Genomic DNA, 22,980 nt, shown 5'->3' with positions numbered 1-22,980 from the left:
TCATCCTCTCCATTCACAGTTCCCTGAGTGACCTGTGCACAAGTGGGCTTGCACTTCCCTTACTCCCTGCCCAGCAATCGCTGCCCCTCTGCATTCTTCCGGATGAGCAGACTGCTTCTGGTTTCTCTAAGACTTACTTGGCTTGTCTCAAGGAAGCTGTCCCCATCCTAGAACCTGCCCCTGTGCACCCTTCCCTCCTGCACAGCCACCTTGGACCCAGACCCAGCACCTTCCTAGCTGGGATTGTCCTTCCTTCCTGTCTGTGACCTCCTTTTTGTTCCTTTTTCCCCAACATCAGCGTGTAGGCACCTGGCTCATGTTTGTTGAATGGACTAGTGACTTAGGAACAAAAGAAAAGTACGGATGTTACCAAACACCTCAAAACCAAAACAAACAACCCCCCTAAAACAAAACAACAAAAACCAAATACCACCCCCTACCAAAAAAAAGTTTTACTGCTTCATAAACATGTCAAAGCCTTCTCCCTCCTCCCTTACTTTCCTATAGTCTTAAAGTGGCTGTTCACTTGGAGATTAACCATCTATGGGGAAGCTAATTGCTTGGAATGAAGTCTGAGGCTTCCATTCCAAGGTTGATTTGCTCTGATGTGTCTATGCATATGATCTTTGTGAGATGCTGAAAAAAACTGTCTATGGATTCAGGTACGTACTTGACTTCTTTAAAAACATGTCAGCTTTGAAGATGGAGGATTCGCCCATCTGCCCAAGATTGAAATGCCAACAGTGATATCTCTGATGATGGTTTCATTTGTTCCAAATGCTAGACCAGTTCACTGATGAACTTTGAAATTCTTTCATGGTCTTATCAAACACCCAGCCCAGTTGATATTTATTTTTTCATGTATATTCCCAGAAAGAATGTGAAGAAGCTATGGGAATGTATTCAATAAAAAAAGAAAAAAATTAAATGTAAAACACCATTTAAACCTCAATAAAAAGCACAATGTGGCAGTAGGAGACAGAGGCAAGGGAGATGAGAGGTGTGCCTCCAATGTGCAGGCCCGCGTGTTGGTACAGCTGACCCCGTGCTTTCCCCAGACATCACCAACGTGGCCATTCGTTCTTTTGCAGAGTTCTCATCGTCTATAGAGAAAATCAGTAATTGTCAATTTTTCGTCATAGAAGCCTTGCTGTTAGCAGAGAAAAGATGTTGCTCGGGCCACAGATATGCAATGTTTATTTAAAAATATTTTCTATGATTTTCAGCATTAGTAGTTTTACTGTTTCTTTTCCAGCTGGTCTCTGCAGTTTCCAATAGTATTTTAGGCTTTTTTTTTTTTTTTTTTTTGGCTGTGACTCTCTTTTAGTCAGGTTTTGAAAGTAGATGAGTAGTTACCCATTTTAATGTTTACTTGTGACTATTAACTTTAACTCAAGAATTACGCTCCACAGACTGATTTTTCTTTCAATTTTTTTTTCTTCATACCTTGGATGTTACACATACTTTTCTCATAGGAATAACTATTAATAATCATTTAGAATAGTTTTAAACTGAACTTGATTTCTAGTTTTGGCTTGGAGTGTATGATGTAGTATCTCAGTCACCCTATCTTTCAGACAAAAACTTGAACTTCTGAAGACCTATATGTTCTGCAAATGCAAGGTGTAATGATTATAATGAGGGTTTCAATTCATATGTTAACTGATTAACACTGTAATAATAAATGTACTTTCCATTTTCCACAAACTGTTTCTCTCTCGAATATCAATTTTCTGTAAAATTAAGTTGCATATAACGTTTGTATTGTTGATGTCAAAATGTTCCTTCCTCCTTTCTTTCTGTAACTATCTGTTGAGTGGCTGCTGGGGAGCTCAGAGAGACATACTTGCCCACAGAAGCATTTTTCTGTCGTAAACAGCCCTTCCCCAGCATGCCTGTGCTGTCCAGTACAGCACTGGGCTTACTGTGTACTCGGTAAATATTTGTTCATTTGAACCTGACATTATCCATTACTTTATCACTTACTTCAGTTAATCATTAATTTCAGTGGTAAAGGGTAAGTAGTGTCTGTTGGTAGAATACCCTTACTTTCCAAGTTCTGAGCCTACCCTGATCTTAAAGAAAGGAACAACCTTCAAAGCTTATTTGAAGCTATTCATTTGTTCATGCAGCCAAAAATTAGGTATGGAGAAAATGTAAAGCAGAGAGACAGGGGAGAAGTCAGGATGCTCTTCTGCTTCTTTCCTGCTATCTTAAGGTTAATAATGTATGTGTTTCCTAAATTTACCTGAAAGGATTAAATGAGAAAATGATTGAAAGGCTGTCTAGCACAGTGCCTAACACATAGTAGACACTCAGTGTATACTAGTTTGTTCATTATAATGTAATGGACTAAAACTAGAGGATCTCACTCCTGTAATTCTACATGATCTACCGTCACATTTTCTTTAGTTTTCCACTTCAAGAATGGTATGTGTGCGCTTTTATTTCTGAATCTGTAAAATGGGTTCAGTGCTTAGTTACCTAAGAAAGTGCAGACAAGAACTTAAGGCTAGCATTTTCCATAAATCTCTTCTATGACTTAAGACACCTCGGGGAAGGGAGAAATGAGTTCCGACATCAACGGATGATGATTTTTATCTTCATCAAGTGACCCACAATTTGGTTACTGGTGCAATGAGAAATTAAGAAAATAGCACACTTTTATGACTATCATTTCACAGTCACTCAAATCAGAACTGGAATGCCACAAAAACAACTCCCTGTTAGCCCAGAGAGAAAAAAAAGAAAGAAAGTAAAGGGGAAATTCAGATTAGTCACAAAGAAGTTCCCCCGCCTGCCTGCAAAAACTGCAGCATTAAAACTGAGAGAGTCCGCTCTGCTCTTTCAATCGCCTTTTATCTTTGGTCCTGGGACCTCCCTCTGTGTGTTTTCTGATTGATACGCCTTGTTTTGGCTTCATCTCTTTCTTCGTGGGGAAGAAGTCAGTCCTACTTCAGGTTCCCCTTTGTCACAGCTTTCATCTTCCCTGCATCCAGATTGTGAAGATGGAAGGGGTCCAACCCCTGGACGGGAATGTGGGAAACACGCCAGGGCGGAGATTCTTGAGGAACAAGCTATTACTGGTGGCCTCCGTAATTCAGGGGCTGGGGCTGCTCCTGTGTCTCACTTACATCTGTCTGCACTTCTATGCTCAGGTAAGATGCGCCACTGGCACGTCCTCTCCTCCAGCTCATGCTAATAGCAGCCCCAACCGCTGCAGATAGTCACTTGGAAATAATCTGACGCCAAAACTGTTGATCTTTTTCCTTTTCCTCTCAGCGATCATAAAGTGTGGTCAAACACCCTCCTGTCTCTCTTTTCCTTCCTTTTTTTCAGTATGGCAGTGGTAGGGCACAGTGAGGGTAGGGCAGGGGCACTGCTTCTGGACTGTTCTTTCTCTTTGCAATACAAGAATCCTGGTATTCCTTTATGAGCTGTCACGTTGAAGCTTTGAGTCACTGGTATACCTGCTTGGTTCACCTGTGCTGCTGGAAAGCATCTGATCAGGGAACTAATACAAAAAGGAGATAAGAAAGAGAGGTTCCACTTTCCTATCATATTCATAAATCCCATAGACACTCAAGGAGATTTGCTTTTTGAAGAATGCTGACAGTATCAATATTCAGTTCTGTCTGTTTTCAGGGCAGAAATTTATGTGTTCACGTCTGAATGTGCACATGGCCAAACATCTGCCCCAACAACTTAGTCAGAAACTGTCTCTCACAGTCTTTCTCTACCAATCACAACTTAACAGACATCACTTTGCCCAGTACATTATGAAGTGGGTGGTCATCTTTTTAGTATTCCCCCTCTTAATGAGGGTATTCTTTCCATTTTTCCTTCTCTTTATTCTGGTCCCTTTTACATTATTTTTTCTTAGTTACTTGTTCATATCTACAAACATCTTTAAGGATGTTCTTGACTGCAGGAAATTCTACCAAAAAGAAAATAAGTATTATTTCCCTGAGTTCCCTTGTTGGGGCTAATCTGATAATTCTTGTTTCCCTCGGAGTTGCTCTGGATTAAAAAAGTCTCCTTGGTGAAGGTCTGACAATAGAAACTTCCGTTTCTGATGGCCAGGTCCAAGACTGAGTACCTCAGATGAGATCAGGATGAGATGAGCCGGTTCCTTAGTCTTTGCCTACAGGAAATAGAGGGTTTTGGTGCTCAGAGGCTAGTGGGAGTGCGGTTGTGATCACTGTACTGTAGAGAGATCTCGTGTCCCCAGATTCCAGAAGTGTAGCTGCTGTCATGCTCAAGTCTGTAGACCAGTGAGTACAACAACACACCTGTCCTCATGCCACATGTTTCCTTCTCTGTGCAGAACCCTTTGGGTGAAATTAGAGTAGGTGATCTGGGGAGAAGGTGTCGGGGAGGAGCGAAGTGTCCATGGCAGGATGCCCAAGACATAGACCGGAATTAGGCTCTTCCGAGAAGAAAAGAGAGTAACCCAAAATAGAACAGCTGAGTTTATTCACCGGGTCTGGGAGCCCTGAGAGTGCTTTTTCAAACAACCACAGTGTTGCATATTTCCTTACACTGTGGGATGATAAAAAGACAGAATAGATGTCCCTAGTCTAGGCTTAACAATGAATTGCACTAGGGCTCTGAGCAGGAGAGAACAAATGCTGAAACAGATACAGAAGTGTAGCCAGCTTCAGCTGGTGCCTGGGCTGCTCCGGAATATGAGTACCTAGGAGACGCAGAGGAGAGGGGTCCTTTCTGACACGTCACCCAGCAGTTCTGTGCCAGAGCCTGGAAGGGAAGCTGAGTGCTGCTTTCCAGGACACTAGGATTCACGGTGAGCTGATCTTGGGGAGAGAATTAGCTTTCTCTGGTCCTGGCGCAGAAATGGAAGCAAATATAGAGAAGGTACGTTAGAACTGTTTGCTCAGTAAATGTGCTCTCATATACGCTGGATACAGATTTGGTGAGGGGAACAGATACTTGAAATTCTTCACTTGATATTAACTTTAATTTTTTCTTATTTCTAGCTAGACTGTTTCAGCTAACATAATTTCTTATGCTGCTAATAGGACCCAAGGCAGCACAATGTATCCTTACATTTAATCTCATACACTGTGTGAAGGGGAACGGTAGCAAAGATTAGGTCGTGTGTGTTCTCCCTGGAACTTGATCAATGGTGGTGTGTGTGTATGTATGTGAATGTGAGAGAGAGAGAGAGAATGAGAGAGAGAGAGATTGAGAGAGAAAGTGTAGAGTAACTCTTGAAGAAGGGACATAGACTGGTAGCCTTCCTAAATTGATAGGTGAGACTTTGGAATTTTGGTTGAAGGATAGGGTAGGTAGCGATGCCAGTCAAACCCCTACTTCTGTAAGGTGTAATATTACAGTGATCTGAATAGGGGATGAAATAGAGCTGCAATGCTCATCATTTAGCCAGTTAAATAGATCTCTTATTATATGAGAAAGATATTTGGAGAATGATCATGATTTTTCCTTATTTCTTAGATTTAATTTTTAACTTCATAAAATAATTGTCTACATAGATGACTCTAAAAAAATACAGATATAACTATTAAACTCCATTTGGCAGTCAAACTTCCCTTTGATCAAGTTTATTTAGTAACCTTTGTTTTCTCACCACTTGCTTAAATTTTATTTAATTGTGTGAAAAGCAGAAGTTTTTGCTTTTGAGATGTCAGAAAAAAAGATGGACCTTCCCACTCCTTGTATAACTTACTTCCCTTTTTGGGTCTTGATTTTTTTTCATCTGAAATGTGAGGCAGTTGGATGAAATGATCAGAAAGATCTCTTCCAGCTTAATCTCCTGTGAGTATGTAGTTTATATATATTCATAAAATGGGTACAAGGATCTGAGAAATAGAATAGTAAGTCACTGGATTTTTGTGTCTAGGCTTATTAATATCCTGGTTCTTAGGAAGGAACTAGGGGAGATCAGATTTGCACATATATTTGTGATCTGTATTTATTAATATACTATGTACATATCTAAACAACTTATTCTGGGTTAGAAAGGGGAAAGAAGTGGCTGCTATAGAAGGCTATCCATGCTGCAAGTTATAAAATTGAGTGCTTCTGTCGCAAAAAAAGATACACGCTATTTGGCTGTTTACTGGGGCTGCCGTTTAAAGTATCAGGCTTCCAGTCTTACCTGTACCTCCGCCTGGGAACAATGGCAGAAAGAAGCTGACCTATAAGATAAGAAGCTTTGGTAAATTATGTCCCCGAGCTGTTGAAGCTGGGCTCTTCCAAGATTTTTATCACCTTTGCCAGCACACCTCATAGATATGCTTTTAGTGATAATTCTTCAGCAAATCCCACTTGAAGTTAAAGGTTTGCATTCTTACCACCTTTACTCTTGGGAAAGACAGGAGTGGAGGTGTTTGGAAAATGAACTGTTTCGTGAAAGACAGGAGTGGAGGTGTTTGGAAAATGAACTGTTTCGTGTCAGTGAGGGCTAGAATTAGAATTCAGTTTCTTGAGGAAATTTCAGGCTACAACTTGGACTTTTGTTTGTATCCTTCAGGAATAAGAAAGACTTTTTTGCCTAGAAAAATCTTGTCTCCGATTAGGTCAACTTAAATGTGTCCCCATGTAATTTAACAAGTTAAAGAAAATTTTAAATGACAGATACTCAAATAAATTATTTTCAGTGCAATTGAATTTGTATTTTATAAGCAAATCTGTAAGAATTTAAAAAAAACATCTGAAATATCGAACTGACTTATCATTAAGTATTTTGAGGCTCTTAAAGGAGGTACTAATTAAAACTTACAGAATCGTTGGATTTTTGAGCAGACATTAGACATAGTCCATTTACAGATAAGAAAACAGAAACTCAGGGAAGATAAAAGCTGGAGGAGGAGGTAATGCTTCAGCTAATATTAGAAGAAGGGGTAGAAATTCTTTGAATAGGCAAGAGGGATGGTGGTGGTTGGATATGGGTAGAAGGCTTTCTAGGTAGAAAAAGCAGATTGTTCAAAATGGTTGAAGTTGAGGGTTCACTGGGGAAAGTGGCAGAAAATGTAGTTGAAAATCTAGGTGTCTTGGGAGCACACTTCATTCCATTCTATGCAAAATAAAGTAAAGGAAAAATTACCCAAATTGTCATTTCACCAACTTTAACTTCTCTTGCATGGTCTACATATTGACAAATACAGATAGTGAATCTAATCTCGCATAGCACTAGGGGGCACCATAGTAAAACTAACATTTCTCAGATACCTTTTAAAGAGAATCCACTCCTTTTTTTTTTTTTTTTCCTGAGGAGTTAAAGATGAGAAAACTTTTCTCAGGAAGCCAAGTGCTCATCTGTGGATGAACAGTATCAGGAGGGCCTAATATTGTTCACTGTTTACCTAGTGATGATATTCTCTAAATGTAAAATTTAAATACAGGTTCTGACCCAAGTACTCAAAATAGGACAGAATAACTCGGACAGGGATCCTGCTGGAAAATGCCACATATGTACACATGTGTAGAAACAAATATACACACTCAGAGGAGAGATGGAAGGAGCAGAAAGGCTCTTGGTGTAGACCTAGGAATAGAACGTCCCTGTTCCTTTCTCTGACCTCAACCCTTAGCTGCAAGCCCTGAGTAGGCAGACCCAGCCTGGCCTAGGTGCTGACTGCCCTGCCCTTCCAGCTCTGTTTCTTTTAATAGCAATTACTTTTGTGCCCATCGCTCTGAGAGAACCTTTGACTTCCCACCCACTTCAGGGATTCTCCATCCATGAATCCGATTAGGGACGTTAACTCTTCTGGAGTCATTCAGGTTGGAGGAGCCATGTATAACGTTATTATTACATTTAGGAAGTGAAAAGATACAACTGAGTAACAGAGTAGAAAGGCTATTTCTCATAGTCACAGATGAAATACACGGTAGTGTTAGGATGACGTTGTGTTCCCCACTGTGCTCGTGCATTTTGTTTGCACCCACCCATACTTTTGACATCCGTATCTTTTCAAATGAAGGAATTAAAACACGTCTTCATACAAAAATACAACACATCTCAAACTTTTGGGGGAGGCATTGAGGTGTTAGAAGAGAGTACGTTGGACCAGGAACTAGAAGACTCTGGTTCCGTCCAGTCTTTTAGCTTCAGGGCTCTGGGTAAATTCCCTGAAATTCTCTGAGTGTCAGTTTAATCATTTCTAAAACTGGAATTTGGTTGTTACGAGGAGCAAATGTGTTATAGAGCTTTGTTAAGTGTTGAGATTATCACTGTTTATGAACATGCTTCCACAAGCACACCACCATTAAAATGTTTACCTTGTAGCACACATACACCGTAACTTCAGTCTCAGAAAGCATATCACAGTTAAGATTAACTTAACTTCATGGATTTTGATATCCCTGCTGTAACTTTAAGGTTAAAAAAAGACCTTGAAATAATTCTAGCATGTGTGAATATAGGTTTCTAATTAAGAGCTTATTAATTGTATTAGCTTATTAAATGTATTAGCGAACAAAGGAAGAATGAAGGGGAGAATTTATGAGGGTATAAAGTGTTCTTAGGTTAGTATATGAAAGTGGTTCAGAGGCCTAAAATGACACCCTTACAACACATGGCCCAGGCTGGTTCCATCTCCCCTACTTTGATACAGTTCATCCAATTCTCCAATAACTTGGTTGCAGAAAATTATATTTAGAATAGAGGTCTGCTTCACAGTAGTAGAAACATTGGGGATGTGACTGACATAATTAAAAATTTTTTTCTTTTCAGTAGACATTTCATTCTGAGACGCAATTTGGATGGATTATCAGTCTGTGTAAATGTGTCTAGCTTTGATAACATGAAAATGCTGTTAAAGAACACACTCTGACAGGAAGATGGACAAACAGACCCAAACTTTAGTTCTTCCAATACTAATTAAAGAAGAGCTTATGGATAGAAGCCTTCACTCCCAAGGTGTTGTCTAGGTGGGGAGCCGGAGGGCCCAGTGAGTGTAAATGGACTCTCAGGTTGGGCTTCCCCGTAGGCATCAGCCTAGAGAACCAGTGAAACTGACAAAGATCAGGATGAAAATGACAATCAGTATTACAAGAGTTATAAACAAGCACCAAAATAGTCAAGGGACAATATAAAAACCTTGCTGGGTTATAAAATAAGTTGTAAAACATGTGTTTTACTGCTCAGTAATGTAAAATATATTTTGAATTACCTATGTGTTCGGTGCTTAATGTTTTTAACTTCCAGGGTCCCTCAAGATCTTAATCTGGCCCTGTATTTTGTGGTACAATGAAGATGGAGAACTCAAAGCTCTTTTTGGGGGCAGTTTGAGGGGCATCACTCCTGGTGCTACTTGCAATAACCATCTGTGTTTTTACAGTCTTTTCCCTACTTTCATCCTCACTTCACTGTGATCTTGGAGGAAGATAGATATTTGTGTGCAGTTCCACAATGAGGAAATTTGAGGCATGGAGACTTGTCTAGGTTAATACAGAAATATCAGGCTTAGAAAATGAGGCTAGGTTTAAATTCTAGTCCTGTCTCTTTCCATCACACTTGGCCAAGACTCCATGACGCTAAGCCTTAAGAACTTTGGCCAGCTGTTTTAAAATTTGTTCTTTCTAACATTAATTGCTTTTGAGGAAAAGTTGGGGGAAAGGTTTATAACTTGGCATAAAGGTTTGAAAGATTCCTTTTTTAAAGGGATCTAAATATACTTAACAAATATAGATAATGTAGTGAAGCTTTAACAATAGCATAATACCTCATATGTTATTTTGATAGAACAGACTGTTGCCATGTGTAATATATTCATAGAAGAGAACGGGGACCTGAATTTGGGCACTAGCTCAGTCATTAGACTATGTAATCTCCCTGGGTCTGTCTAGTTCTATCAGACTCTGATTCAGATAATTATTTGACTGTCATAAGTGGGATTTCACACTAGATACAAATACTTTTGCAACCACGCATTAGTTTCCTGGGGATGCCCTAACAAATTACCACTAATTGGATACCTCAAAACAAAAGAAATTTAATCTCTCATAGTTCTGGAGGATAGACATTTAAAATCTAAGTGTCAGCAGGGCCATGCTCTCTCTGAAGGCACTACAGAAGTGTCCTTCCTTGTCTAGCTTCTGGTGGCTCCCAGCAATCCTTAGTGTTTCTTGGCTTGTAGTTCCATCACCCCAGGCTCTGCCTGCATCTTCACATGACCATCTTCCCTGTGCGTATCTCTGTATCCCCTCGTCTTCCATTAAGGACACCAGTCGCACTGGACTTAGGACCCACCCTAATCTAGTTACCTTATGTTAATTAAACCTGCAAAGACCCTACTTCCGAATCAAGTCACATGCCAAGTTTCCAGGTGGACATGAATTTTGTATAAACCATTTGTTAATTTACTTATTCAACAAGAATCAGTTACCTGTCAGACATTGAGGAAACAACAGTGAGCAAGACCTGGTCTTCCTTGCCCTCTCTGAGTCTGCAACCTAGTGGGGAAAGAAGACAGTTAAAGAAGCAATAGTGTAGTATATGCCAAGTACTGGAAAACCAAGTAGAGTGCAGCTTTTCGGTAAGAAGTTTCACCAAAAGCTATCTCCCTAGCTTCAGCATCTAGTTTCTCAATTGGGATTATAAAGTGAGCATACTTTTCTTTTGCATTAGGTGCTTTATTTCTCTTCCATTAATTAACAGGAAGGCCTTAGTTTAAAATGTCACTGTCATTATTGCTACCACCACCACCATCATCCTATTTGGTGATGATTTTTACCAGTTAACAAACTTAGTTCGTAGCAGAATACAGGTTGAGTATTATTTAGCCTTATGCAAATGAGGCTAAGAGCTTCATTGCATAAACAACACAAAAGATACTCTTGATTGTTCATTAACCATCAGAGGGAGACACTTGTGGAGAAAACCTGCTACTTTTGTTACAGCTGAGGGGTTTATTGTGTTGAAAAGATCTGTTCAAAATGTCTTCTTATCCCCCAGTAATTTGGGATTCTTTTGAATGTTGCGATTTGCCTAATCTCTGATACGAAATAAAGAGTCCTTAGATGCTACTTATTCCACATTGCTTATACTACTGTCTTAATTGAGGTTGGACATAAAAATGAGGAAATTAGAAATGGAGGAAGGGAAAAGACTTGTTCTAAGACCAGACCTAGGCATTCCTATTCTCAGTTTATTTTTTGTTATACTCACTAGTTTGTTTTATTTTTTAGATTCCATGTGTAAGTGATACCACTTTCTCTGTCTGACAGGAGGGGAGTTCTTAGAACCATGTTTGGACAGACCCTTCTGTCAGTGTGCTTTAAGGATTTCCCCAGTTAATGTGTAAAGGGAAACCCAGGTATAAGAGTATCTTCCTCTTGAGGCTGTAAAGAATTGGTTGCATTAGGTCAATCACAAAAATTTGAAGGTGTGTTCTTGTCACATGGATGCTTTTGGTTGTTTACCTGAATACTTGATATTCTTGTTAGAAATCTGTTCATTGCTAAGGATTTGGAACAGTGAAACCACAGTAGAGGAGAGGGGCAGTAAACAGAGGCTAGCTGTTGCTATGTAAATTTGATGCAAAGAGTGGAAGTGACCAGAGAGGGGAAACAGTATTAGAATATCACATGGGCTGTGTAGACAGAAGAGGGTAAACGTTAGGAGACAGATTATAGAAAAAGGTACTGGCTGCCATGGTGAAAGGTAGGGATGGAGAAAGAGAAGCTATTAGATGACAGTTAAAATGGCTTCTCTTTGTGTTCATTGAATCTCAATATTCTTTAGTCAGCAAGATTTTCAAAGCTGTGCATCTTTATCTCTAAGAAATATAACTTGTGGGATAGTGTTTTCTGAACATGGAAGACTCTTTGGCCAAGAATCAGTTTTTGCCTGTTCCTCCTATTCCTTTCTCTGAGTGGCGTTCTGAACTTCCCTGATCAGAAGTGGGAGTCCTTCCCTTCATAAGGGAGTTCCCGCTATGTACGCATTAAATCCACCAGGAAGAGAGTCTACCTTTCCAGCCCCCTGTAGTGGGTAAGTATGGAAAATTCCATCTTCTTCTTCAGAGGCTCTTGAAACCTGAGAGTTTGTGAGGCTGTGCTTTCATGATCTCTCAGGTCTCCTCCGATTGATATGAAGTCTAAGGTTGAGGGAGCAGAGGTCCATGTTCCAGTGGGGGTGGCATGGTGAACCAGGGAGTCTCCATCACAGATCCGTTTCCCCACCATCTTCCACTGACTCAAATTCCATCCCACTCCTACCTAAGATCTTGACTGATACCAAGTGAGGAAGGGCAAGGCCACATAGTGAATGCAGAGCCCACTCCTATTATCATATTTGATGAGTCATTCCCTCCTGCCACAGATGCCTCCCTTCCAGGGCAAATGCCACATGAGAATAAGTTTGGCAGCTTCACGCCACATCCCAGTGAATCAGAATTAGAAACTCACACACTCCAAGGATGAGCTTTTGAAGCAAACATCACTTTTTTGGGCCCGTGGTACAGGCTGCTGGATAAATGCTAGGTACCAGACATTTCCATCTATCTTCTAGACAGTTCAGTGCTCAGGGTGCTGAGAGAGGCCAGGAGAGGACATAATTCTGATTGTTTTTTGCATCACCTCCTTGCTGTTTACTTTGTTCTTGTCCTGCTGCCCCTTGTCAGGACAGTTGCATTTAATCAGAGCCCAGCTAGAGGCTTTGCCACCCTGTACTACACAGACAGCCTTGTAGGGTTGGCTGAGGAGCTCTGTCCTGGGGAACATCTAGATATTTTGAGACATATCTGAATATTTTGACAGCTATCTAAAACCTATTATTTTAATCTTGCTCAGTATTGATGATGAAAACAATTCAAATTAATCTTGGGCCCTCAGACAAGTGGTTTCATTGTGGTTTTTTTTCACTCCTAGGATAGTGTGGGGTAAATAGAAAGGATATTATCATGAACTTGGGGTTCAGTTAGACTCAAGTTAATACCTATTTATTCCTGAGCAAGTTCTTAACAGCACTGACTCTCATTTTCCTATCTGTAAAACATGGCTAATTATTATTCCTACTGAATAGTATTATTTTGAATAGCAAACATGGTAATGAATTTGAGAAAGGATAATGCAGTGCACGGCACATTGTAAGTTCTCAATAAGTTTTTATTGTTTTTCTTGGCTACACCAAGAATGATCTCATTTTTAGACCTTTCTTCCTTTTGATTACCTATGTCCTCTTTCTCTTTCAAGGCTTAAGCCCAAGTCTTTCCTCCTTGAGTTGCCAAATCCTGCAATGATTTTTCTGTTCTCCGGAACCTTACGGTATATACATTGCCTATTGATGTTTACCAGAGGTTTTATGTAGAGGAACTATTTCCCCAGTTGGCATACAAGTTTGTAAAAAATAATTATGTGTTCTATTCCTTCATGTTCTTAGAGTTAAATGTAATGCCTGCCACATAGCAAGTACTCAGTAATTGTTGATGCTGTTTCAAATCACTAAATAATACGACAATCATATAACTATTCTGTCAACTACTGAGTAAGACTTACAGTAGAGCAAACGTTCCTTGAGCACCAGCTTTGGGATAGGGATGCTTTTTGCCAGTGGCATGGCTGAGAATACATTTCCCGGATTTAGGCCTACAGGAGTTGACCGTTTAAAGTAGTAATTCTCAAATCCTGAGCCTTGGATGCTTGGAAAATGCAGATTACTGAGTCCACCCAGACCTTTTGAATCAGAATCTTTATGACTAAGTTGGCTGTCTGCACAATTTTACCAATTTCCCAGCTGATTCTAATGCACGGTAGAGTTTGAGAACACTGGGCCAGTGGACCTTCTGTTGCATCATCAGCTGTGCCTAGATGGGACACATGATTATTCAGTCAGTTGGTCAGATAGCCTATATGTCAGCTGTCTGCTGAGGACTCTGTTCTTCCTGTTTTCTTGGTTCCACTTATCACAGCCCTCAGACCCAGGAGGGAAGCCTGAGCTCTGGGCTCTCTCTGTGCACTCTTAGGATGAGACCACCACCCTTGCCAGTCTGCTGTGTGCAGCAACTTCTTCTTTCCTCCAACTTGCACCAAAGTGAACACAAGGAATGGAGAATGAATACAATCTTCATGGAATTTTTCCTCATTTCAAATTTGCATGGGGAGAAAAAAACCCTTTTTTATATATAATGAAAATTGTACTGGATTCGAGGGTAGGAGTTGAATTCCTTTACTTCTGCAGGCTTCAAATTCTTCGTCTGTAAAATACCATGTTCACTTAGAAGAGGACTTCTTTTATACTCAAATGCTTCTGAGACCACCTCATTCAAACTTCAGTGCTGTACTTTGCTTCTGGTATGTAGACTTATAGGAGTTTCTATTCCCTTTTGAGGATGGTATGGGCTCCTCTGACTTTCTGGGTTGAAGAAGCTTTATTCTATAGCTTTTCCTCACATGAAGACCCTTTGGGACTTTTTATATATCCTATTTTCTTTCAGTATCTGGAGAAGACCTGAGGATTTTGATTTTCTTGATATAAAAAAGGTCATGTTTGTGCATGTGGGTAAAATAAATATTTTCTGATTGTTTCCTGGTGACCTTTCTCATAAAGCCGGGATCATTTTGTATTGTTTCTCTGGGCTACAGAGATTCAGAGAGCTGATATTTTGGGGATTTTGATGGTTTTCATTTTTTATTTTAGTAATACCTTTATTCTCTAATCATATATAAAGTTTAAATAGTGTTATACAGAATAAATTGAGAACATGACATGAATCTTGTCTCCCATGGGCATCTAAGAATAATAGCTGACATTTATCAACCCCTTACAATGTTCCAGGACAGGTGCTGAAAATTTACAGACGTTTTCTTATTAAATCTTCACAACTCTCTGAGATAACAGATTTTACTGTTTCCATTTTACAGATGAATCAGCAAGGTAATACCATTTTCCTAACATCACACAGCTGAGTGGCCTTGTAGAGGGGAGGAGACATGTATCCAATAGTGGTAGATTAAAAAATTTTTTTTACATTACAGTTCATTCTTGGTATTGTACATTTTATGGATTTTAACAAATGAACGATGACATGTACCCACCATTAGAATATCATAGAGAATAGTTTCATGACTCTAAAAATCTTGTGTTCATCTCTCCCACCTCCTTCACCCCTGGCAACCACTGATCTTTAACTATCTCTCTAGTTTTGCCTTTTTCTGTAGTTTGCTTACATAGTGGAATCATCCAGTATGTAGCCTTTTCAGATTGGCTTCTTTCACTTAGTAATATGCAATTAAGGTGCCTCCATGTCTTTTCATGGTTTGAGAGCTCATTTCTTTTTAGCACTGTATGATACTCCATCGTCTGTCTATAACAGTTTATATAGCCATTTAAACTACTGAAGGACATTGTGGCTGCTTTTGCTTGGCAGGTTTTGGCAATAATAAACAAAGCTACTATAAACATCCATGTAAACAGAGCAATTTTTAAGTACTTGCTATGGGAAACCCAAAATCAGGAATTTGATTTAGGCCTTGAAGGTGATGATATTTTGATGGGTAGACATAGGTGGAGGGACATTTTCTTTTGGTGGAGAGAACAAAGAAAGCAGGTAATTTTTGGATGCTCACCATGTGCCAGGCACAGTGTTGAGTGCCTTCACATGTGTTCACTTATTTAAGCTTTAGAGTCATCTCCTGGAACATTGCAATAACAATATTATGGCTTCCTTTCACAGACAGGAAAGCTAAAGCTTAGAAGTGGTATATAATGTTTCCAAATTCACAAAACTAGAGAGGTCACAGTTTGAACTGAATCTGACTCCCAAACCTATACCCTCTGTCTTGTCCTACCAGGCTCTATTCAAGGTCAAGGAGATTAGAGGAAATGGTTGGTTTGGGCATAGGACATAGAAAGGTTATGTGTAGTAGTAAGGCTTGACAAGGAGGTTGATGGAAAGCCTTGGGTTGGGCACTGTGGGCGTGTTTCTGGGCAGCTGGGTTGTCAGCATGAGGTAACCAGGCTTAGGAGATGAAGGGAAACATTGTGGAAGGACGTGGAGCAAGAGGAAGAGCCATCTCATTTTATTTCACAGCGTTGTCTAGTCTTGGTGACGTTGATGCTAGTGAGAAACTTCTGAGACTAAGCAAATTTCTAATAATTTCTCCTGGGTAGCCTTCAGGAGAAGGAAAGAAGCTTGAGTCTGGAGTTGCAGTGGATTTCCCTAGGAGAGAAGTCAAGCGTGCTTTCCTTGCTGCCTCTCAGCATCTTGGTCTCAGAATATCCTGTTGGTCACTACCACCCCTACTTCGTCAGAGTACTTCAGAACTTTGGGGGATTTCTTTGGTTTGCAGGAACCTTTTGAAGATTTTACAAAATCCATCAAATATTCAAATTATGAGGGCTTTTAGGTCAGAGAGCTTGATGTAAATTTGGGATGAGGAGGCTTCCTGTTTTCCTCTTTTATTAAAACTGACTTGCAACTTTTAAAATTTGAATCATGGACAGTGCTGAAAGGGATGCCTGTGATCTTTGAGTAATTTTTAAAGATGAGACTCTGATGCCTAGGGAAGTTTTGAAGCTGGCCTAAAATGACACCATCCTTGCCTGGCTGGCATTAGAACCAGGTTGCTGCATGCTGAGACCCATGCTCTTGGTGTGATAGCACAGGCTACTTCTGACTTTTCCAAGGAACCAACCGGCTGGGATGGCAGTGGGGGCATTCATTCACGCAGCGGATTGCGGTGCTGGGGTAATATGCCTTTTGAGAAGCCTTCCTCCAGAACATTGCCTTAAAGCACGAAGGACATGAGTTCAGCCTCACACACAGTCCACAGAGGGGAGAGCGCCAAAGACTTTCAAGTTCATGTGCTCACCACTGAATGATAGTGCTCCTGGAGCCCAGCCACTGGCAGAGCTCAGAAAGGCTCTCCCTTCTTCCTACACTGCCTGTTGGTTTCAGCTTGGTAAGGCTTATAATTTTGTGTACAAGGGGCGTAGGGGATTCTCCGTCTGTGTGGGCAGTCCTCAGCGGAATCCATTTGACTGCGGCTACGAGTGTGCCAGGAGAGTGGGAAGCAGTGATTCCCACCTCAGAGCATGAAAACAGATTCCTCCCCACACCTTTCATCAGGACATCTTGGCAAAAATAACCTGGTGGGTGGAGTAGTTCTTGGCAGGTGCAATAGGTGGTTTTTTTTTTTTTTGTAGTTGTTGTTGTTTTGTTTTTCTATTTCCTTTTTTAGTAGGTAATACAAAATTTGGAAAATATAAAAAAGTAGACGATGGAAAGTGATAGAACCTCCCCCTCCTGACCTCAGGCTTCCAATTTCTTTCTCCAGCAGCAACATTATTTTCTTTCAGATAAATTCAGTGCCCACACAAACATTATTTTTTAACACAAATGGTAATGTACTTTATACATGCGTCCACTTTTTGCCTTTGCTTTTTTCACTTAATGTATTTTGGAGTTTGCTCCATGTTGGATTTTGTTCTTTTATCCACCAAACTTCTACAGGCATTGTATCTATCAGCTTTCCTTTCTTCATTGTTTTACTTCTTTCTTGCTGTTGAGTAGTCACTTGGTTCTAGTTAGGTTTTTCATGTGGTTAAAGAGTAGGTGAAGATCCAGCATTAAAAAAAGTACACTCAGATCTACTCATGTCTGAGGATTATGACAGTATTTGCTGCGTGTATGCCCTGAAAACAGGACACCCTTACCCCTGTTGTACAGTGACAGAGCAAGCAGCCAGGAGGCTTCCAGAATTCACGCCCAGTGCTTCTGGGAGTCTGCTGCCATGCTGGGTTGGTTGGTCACAGCCTTCTCCATGAGGGGTCTCTGTGACTGAATGGGTTTCTTAACAGGATGACTATCAAGTGCTCTGTTATCCAAAATGGGAAATTGGGGCTCGGTGAGCCAAAACAGTATGCCAAGGAAGGGTTTGGCAAGTGAGGACAGATCTTAGATGCATGAAAGAACAGAATACTCCTAACTTATCTTCAGAGATGTTGTGGAACAGGAAGTGGGGCAGGTAGGAAGTCTGGGTCCAACCCACAGAGAGAAAAACCAAATCTCTCGTCTAGCCGTTCCCTTTGCAGGCTACTGCAGTTCTGCTTCATAGGCCGTGACTTGTTAAGTCCATTTGTTTTTTTTCTTTTCCCTAAAAATATATCCTTTTTCCTCCTTTAGGTGCCAGCTGAGTACCCTCCAATTCAAAGTATCAGAGTACAGTTTACCAGTAAGTATTGTCAGAAATTTAACTGATTCATAATTTTTAAAAAATCTTCTCTCCAGCCTCTTAATTTCCTCCATAACACAAGATCTCTCCTTATCCTTAGGGAAGCATTTTAAATCCTGGAGTTGTTAGAGCCTGCATATTGTTTTCATTAGGGACAAAGAAGCTGTATAAAGAAGAAAAGGGGAGTAGTTAGTTACCAAATACTTGCTTGTCAATGTGTTAATTACTTTATAATCCTCACTTAATCCTCCCAGGAATCCTTTGAGTAGGAATTATTCTCATTTTTTAGGTAAGTAAACCAAGACTTTACTTCTTACAAGTCTGACTGTAAGACACATTATTTCCCAGAATTCTATTATAGGACAAGATTTTTACCTTAATGAGAGTTTGGGGATGCCAACCCTTGTCTTAAAGGAAAGGTGGTATTTTAATTACCAGGAGAGCATTATTTGGATCCATGATTAATACTAGGACAACCACCAGTAGTTTCTGTGTAAATATTCACTTATTTATTCAGTTCTGCTGAGCTGAAGGGAAGTATGTCTTGCCTTCTATACATGGTCCACATTTTCAATTCAAAGTATGCCCCCTGGACTTGGTACATAGCAAGAATTACTGAATTGTGCCCAGCAGTGGGAACCTGTTCTTTCCTATCACCAAGGGACATGGGCCAGAGTGGGGACTTTGAGATATGGTTGCATGACCACTCAGAATGATACTGAGGCTGCTGTGGAAATAAAAGAAATTTAGGTGTTTCTGACTTATGCTTGAAATGGCCTCACACAAAGCTACCCAAGCCATCACTCCGCATTCTCCTACTCTTCCCTTTCTTTCTTGAGTGGCAGCAGCTCTTCTCAAGGCAATAAAATGGTAGAAGGGAGAAGCAGATCTGTGTCCTTAAGCCCTTCCACCCGCATCTCACTTAGCAGAACCTGAGCCCATGGACATTCTGTGCATAGCCGCATTGCTAAGCTTAACTGACCGTTGGCAAAGGCCAGGGGTACCTGCTATTGGTAAGTTCAATGCCCAAGACATGTGAAAAATTTGCATTTCATGGTCAGATGGAGAGAGGATAGGGAAGAGTTAAAAGCAGTTGCTTTGCGTGGAGGGGGTGTGCAGGACACAGGAAAAGGGCACTTCTGCCACCCTTTGCCCTGGTCTAACCATTGAGTAAGAAAAGAAGCACTGAAGTTGGCCAACCCCTCATGATTTAAAAAAAAAATCAGGGAAACCTTGAAGCTCCATTTCCTGCCACAAGTCTGTTGTGACACCTGCCAATTGCTGTCATCGTTCAGCTCGTAAACAGCCCCACCTGAAACGCTCTTGGCTGCTAGTATTGGCTTTTCCTCATCTTCCATTCCACAGGTAAAGCAGATTCCAGCTCAGTACTTCCTTCCTTTCATTCTTCTCAGAATCTCTCCCTATCACTTTCTCTTCGCATGTTTCTAGACATACTGGGAAGTTGTTACCCAACAACCTTCTAAGAAATCATTCTTTTCCCTTTTTTTTTTCTTTTTGCCCTACCCTCCTTAGAGTGTGAAAATGAGAATGGTTTCACCATTGCATCCTCAAACAAGGATGGGACCATGAAGGTGCAAAACAACTCAATCATCATCAGCTGTGACGGCTTCTATCTCATCTCCCTGAAGGGCTACTTCTCTCAGGAGCTCAGCCTCAGCCTTCAGTACCGGAAGGGTCGGGAACCCCTCTTCTCCCTAAGCAAGGTCAGAACTGTCGACTTCGTCACAGTGGCCCATCTGGCTTTCAAGGACATAGTCTACTTGAATGTGAGCACTCACAGTACCACCTGTGAAGACATCCAGGTGAATGGTGGGGAACTGACGCTCATTCATCAAAATCCCGGTGGATTCTGTGCTTAATAGGACCTGATGGCTGCATCTGAGCCAGACACCAGCATGAATGCTGAACTGGGCATGGAGAGGACACTGAGTCTTCCTTGGGAGTGGGAGTCATCCCAGCTCAGCCCTCATACATGGCCACATGGGATGTGACCAGAGCAGATCACTCCTTCCCCACTCAGGGATATTTAAAACATTTTACATAGCAGTTAACTTTACGTATTTATCCTCATAGCTCCTAAATCACCTAGCCCTCATCCCTCATGATTGCCTCAAGCCTAATAGGCATCTCTGAGAGAATGAGAAAAATAGGTACCTCTTCCTCAAGACGTATTGTTTCTGTTGGTTAGGAAATTATCATAGTAAACTTTCTTTATCAGAAAAGACACTTGACTACCATTTGCTGGATATGTGACATATGGCATTGTCAAAATGAAGAGGACCAAAGAGGCGGGTTATGAATCTGCCAGAAGTGGTGTGGACCGACTCCTGGCAGCCAGAGGTGCCTCTCCAAGATGAACTTGGTTGCAGTTTGCGTATTGCCTAAATACCTCTCTCATGTGGCGGAGTTCAGAAGGAAGATCAGCTTGCAAACAGCTGTCAGGACTCGATGAAGATAGCCGGCTAAGGAGTACTCCGTGCTCTGGGCTTCTTCCTTCTCGCTCTCACTTTTTTTTTTTTGCTTTCCCAGCCACCAAAATGTTTTCAATAGAAATTTTCCTTCAAAGAGCCATCTTGGGGATGTGATGCTGTGAAAAATCTAATCAGTGATTTAAGGAAAACTGAGAGAGATTTTTTCTAAACTGGGAGAGGGAGATAATTTATTGTGAAGGTTGTCTTTATCACACTGGAGAGCAGTGAAGCTGGATCTCTCAGAGCAACAGTCAGTGGGAATTCAGTCTGGGGAGGAAATCACGTTCTTGGTCACCGATAGGCAAAGTGACACATGTCCATCCTCCTGCTTGTGCTGAGATGATACTCAGCCCCATGCCTTATACACATGTGCCATCTTGCCAGTTTCAAAAAATGAAGCGATTCTGTTATCAACTGCAACTTTACGTCAAGAGACATTGAGAAGTTATAACGTCTTATAAAAAATAATGATCTCTGTCTAGAAACACCGTAACATCACATATGATCTCACATTGATAATTGAGACTAGGACCAATAATCAGCCAGTACCAAGGTTTGCAACGAAATAAGATCACCTTGTGTTTGGTTTAAATAACCCTCTTTAATATATCAAGCTTTTGGCATTGTGGACAGATGTACTTTTCCTTAAGTCAGTTTCCAGATGATTTGCAAGTTTTCTGACAAAACTTTTATAAATTTAAATTTTTGATAAAAACTCTTTTGAATGGTAGCAATGTTTCCTTGCAATTTTGGAGTGCATGATGGACCACAGAATCTTTCTGGATGATTCTGTGTCATCATAGTAATTATACTGTGCTACAATATGGTATCTTCAGGATCTCCAGAAAGGTGGAAGGCAGTTTGCCCCTACACTATATGGGTCGTAATTACATTTGGAGGTTTTTTTTAATCTGTTTGACACAATTTGCCATCTCCTCTTGTCTATTTCCAACTATATTCCCATCCTTTTTTAAATATTACACAGAGGCTAAGTAAAAATGCTAAATAAAAAGAAGCTAAGTAAAAGAAACTGTGCATGAGGTAAGAGTAACCAAGCTCTGAGTGGCTTCCCAGGCACTCATGTAATTGTAGTCATAATCATAGGTAAACATCTATGGAAGGCCTACTGTAGACCAAGCAATGGACTAGATGCTTTACATGGATTGTTCTGAGCAAGATATTCTGTGCCATCCGTCTTGACTACTCAGGATTTAAATATGTGTGTGTGTATGTGTATACTTCGTTGTTATGGACCGTGTTCTGCAAAGTCAAAGTTATTTAGTGAGTAATATCTAATAAGTAAGTGTTGATGACTATAGATAATATTTAAGAAAATCTTATGTTTACTTTATGTAAGTTTGGAATTTCTGACTATATTTCTCCTGGATGTACACCTTTTAGGCCTAAGCTTAATTGTTCTGTGAGTTGGTTGTCTTTGGTGTCATAGCCCCTGCGCACAGGTGCCCACTCTCTTTGGGTACACATGGTCTGCTCTTCCCACGCTGGCCTCCTTCATCCACAGAGGGGCATTAGTGACACCCACCAGGCCCACTCCCTGACCTTCTACCATCAAAATATGTGTGTTCCCTTAAAGTCATTCCTTCAAAGGCATAATTGACCTTTCTCTGGACACAGCAGAGTTTTGTGGAAATGAGAAGTCAAGAGATCAGAATTCAGATTTTGATTCAGTCACTAACTAGCCAAGGGACCTTAGCTAGTAATTTCCCATTTTTCCACCTTGTTTTTTTTTCCCTCTCTTGTTTTAGAATCTTATGCTCATAGTTGTAACTGTGAATGTACATACTGAATATCTATGTACTGGTTGCTATGAGTCAAATATATCAACTTCTCTTTTACTGTATGGATTTTTTTTTTTTTTTCTTGGACAAGGTAACATCATCCCTCAGCCTTTTTGGTGATTCCTTTGAGAGCAGTTACCAATTGTTACTTAGTAACTTTCTGTTTAGGAAATGGCTTAGGGGATTCCAGTCTTGATCCAAATTATAATTTGTTTTTTGGGTTTTTTTTTTTTTGCAATTTTCTAATGATTTATTTAAGTAATTTTTAAATTTCTCAAGTGTCCATTCAGTTTAGCAACTCTTTTTCTAAATGGGATTGTACAAATGCACCGAAGCTAAAACAATTAATATTCCTGAGACTTTAACTGATAGTTTGTTTTTAAGCATACCGGGCAGGTCCCCTATTTTAAACCAGAGTTTTGTATTTAGTGCTCTCCTGGCTCTCAGAGAGTAAAAATATTAATATTAATAATATAGCTAATAATAATATTGATATTTACATGGAAACAAATAAAAGATTTAAGAATTTA

General features: G+C 40.3%; 1 protein-coding gene across 2 annotated transcripts; it reads left to right on the top strand.

Moving 5' to 3' along the window:
* The first annotated feature begins 2,793 nt into the window (after window positions 1-2,793).
* Window positions 2,794-22,980, top strand: TNFSF4 (TNF superfamily member 4). 2 transcript variants are annotated; one of them, XM_010956623.3, is made up of 3 exons: window positions 2,794-3,158; window positions 18,111-18,159; window positions 19,693-22,980. In XM_010956623.3, exons 1-3 carry the CDS (start codon window positions 3,009-3,011, stop codon window positions 20,037-20,039), a joined length of 546 nt encoding a protein of 181 aa, XP_010954925.1. In that variant the 5' UTR covers window positions 2,794-3,008; the 3' UTR covers window positions 20,040-22,980. The 2 variants fall into 2 exon arrangements, with proteins under 2 accessions (XP_010954925.1, XP_074205914.1); XM_074349813.1 differs by lacking the exon at window positions 2,794-3,158 and adding an exon at window positions 4,521-4,875.

Source organism: Camelus bactrianus, chromosome 21 (assembly GCF_048773025.1).
Source record: "Camelus bactrianus isolate YW-2024 breed Bactrian camel chromosome 21, ASM4877302v1, whole genome shotgun sequence".
In the NCBI taxonomy this organism is placed as follows: domain Eukaryota; kingdom Metazoa; phylum Chordata; class Mammalia; order Artiodactyla; family Camelidae; genus Camelus; species Camelus bactrianus.
The sequence above is the reverse complement of the archived record's forward strand: the minus strand, read 5'-3'. Positions and strand labels throughout refer to the sequence as shown.

Excerpts from the sequence above, each read along its gene's own strand:
- TNFSF4 (XM_010956623.3), top strand. The coding sequence starts at position 3,009 with ATGGAAGGGGTCCAACCCCTGGACGGGAATGTGGGAAACACGCCAGGG. Across the intron at positions 3,159-18,110 it reads GTCTGCACTTCTATGCTCAG|GTGCCAGCTGAGTACCCTCC; the intron begins GTAAGATGCGCC and ends TTCCTCCTTTAG. Across the intron at positions 18,160-19,692 it reads TATCAGAGTACAGTTTACCA|AGTGTGAAAATGAGAATGGT; the intron begins GTAAGTATTGTC and ends TACCCTCCTTAG.